This window comes from Eumetopias jubatus, unplaced genomic scaffold, assembly GCF_037043125.1.
Source record: "Eumetopias jubatus isolate StellerSeaLion01/CBP00866 unplaced genomic scaffold, mEumJub1_p1.0 scaffold_8, whole genome shotgun sequence".
NCBI lineage: Eukaryota > Metazoa > Chordata > Mammalia > Carnivora > Otariidae > Eumetopias > Eumetopias jubatus.
In genome coordinates this window covers 83,850,697-83,852,467 of record NW_028274814.1, presented here as the reverse complement: position 1 = coordinate 83,852,467, position 1,771 = coordinate 83,850,697, and the positions used below count along the sequence as shown (strand labels likewise).

Here is a 1,771-nt window from a genome sequence, read left to right as displayed (position 1 = left end):
TCATTTACTGGAGAAAAATATAACCTTTTGGATAGTATCCTTAAAGGCTTGCTTTACTTGCTGGTTCCTCAGGGTATATATGAATGGATTCATCATAGGAGCAACAGAAGTATTTAAAATAGCAACTCCTTTGGTCAGTGATGCCTTTTCTTTTGCAGAGGGGTTGGCATACATGAATATGCAGCTTCCATAAGAGATGGAAATGACAATCATGTGCGAGGAACATGTAGAAAATGCTTTTTTTCTCTGACTGGCAGGGGGCAGTTTCAGAATTGTTCTAATGATGAACATGTAGGACAGAATTATTAATGCCAAAGTGAAAAGCAGAATCACTATTGCAGAGTAAAAACCAATCACTTCCAGGAGCCACGTGTCTGAGCACGATAATTGCAAGAGGGGAAAATAGTCACAAGTAAAATGATCAATGACATTGGAGCCACAGTAATCTAACTGGAGAAAAAGAATAACTGGTGGGAAGATATTTAAGAATCCTGCCAGCCAAGCACAAAAGACAAGTAAAATGCAGACTCTTCTGTTCATGATGGTTGTATAATGCAAGGGTTTACAGATGGCCACGTAGCGGTCATAAGACATGGCAGTTAGAAGATAAAACTCAGTTATTCCCATGAAGATGAAGAAAAACAACTGAGCTGTACAATTATTGTATGAAATCGTTTTGTCTCTGGTGATAATTGTGACCAGAAATCTAGGAATACAGACAGTTGTAAAGGATATTTCTAATACAGAGAAGTTCCTGAGGAAGAAATACATAGGGGTCTGTAGACGGGAGTCAACCAAGGTGAGAGTGATGATGGTCAAATTACCAGTGACACTTAATATATATGTGATAATTAAAAAGAGAAAAATCAGAATCTGAAGCTCTGGGTCATCTGATAGCCCCAGAAGAATGAATTCTGTGGGTACTGTGTGGTTTTTCATTGCTGATCCTTTCTTCCCCCCTTTAGAATGGAAAATGTATCTTCCCCTATAGGACATAAAAAAGTTAAAACCGGATTGAGGTTAGGATATAGAATCTTAAAAATATCCATGATGATGAATAGTCTATGAAATCCAAAAACAAATGTTTTCTTCAGCAACTCTGTCCAATTTCTACTGGGCCTCACACTCAAGTAATACATATTATTTGAAGTTAAATCGTGATTTCTTTTTGTTGAAAATACACTGTCATGGGCCATGGATAAAAAAAAATCTTGCTCTGACTTTAAGCAGAAGCTATTTATTCTAATTTTTTTTAAATAATTAAGATTCTAATTATTCTTTAAAATATTTAGCTCCTTTTGTAAAAAACATGAAAATATTCTAATTGATATTTTTCTTTTCCTCAGTATTATAAAAAGTAGTCCGAATTATGGATAATCTAAATAGAGCATTTGAAATCTCACAGGGGTTATTTAGGCCTACCTCCACATTTTATATTTTGAGACCCACATAGTCTAAGAAACTTTCACAAGATTAAACAATTAGCACAGTAATCATCTTGGTGTAGAACGTGCATGTTTATCCATGAGAATGTTTTGTTGGCATTCTCTCATAAATTAGTTTCTCAAGGTTTGGTTGATGCTATCACCCTCTTATTTTTTTTCCTTTTCTGATGAAAAGGCAGAAGGACAAGAAGGTAACCTTCTATTACTAAATTAAATAATTGTCTAGAAATAGTTTAATTCATACAATGCATAATCCTTTTCTTTTCCTTTTTTTTACAATACAGTTATGGAAAATGAAAAAGTAGATGGTCAAAATAGTATTAACT

General features: G+C 34.2%; 1 protein-coding gene across 1 annotated transcript; it reads right to left on the bottom strand.

Annotated features, from left to right (window-relative positions):
* Positions 1–972, bottom strand: LOC148163772 (olfactory receptor 6C3-like). The gene has a single exon (XM_088026143.1). The coding sequence runs from the start codon at positions 937–939 to the stop codon at positions 1–3; it is 939 nt and encodes a 312-aa protein (XP_087882269.1). The 5' UTR covers positions 940–972.
* Between the last annotated feature and the right edge of the window lie 799 nt (positions 973–1,771).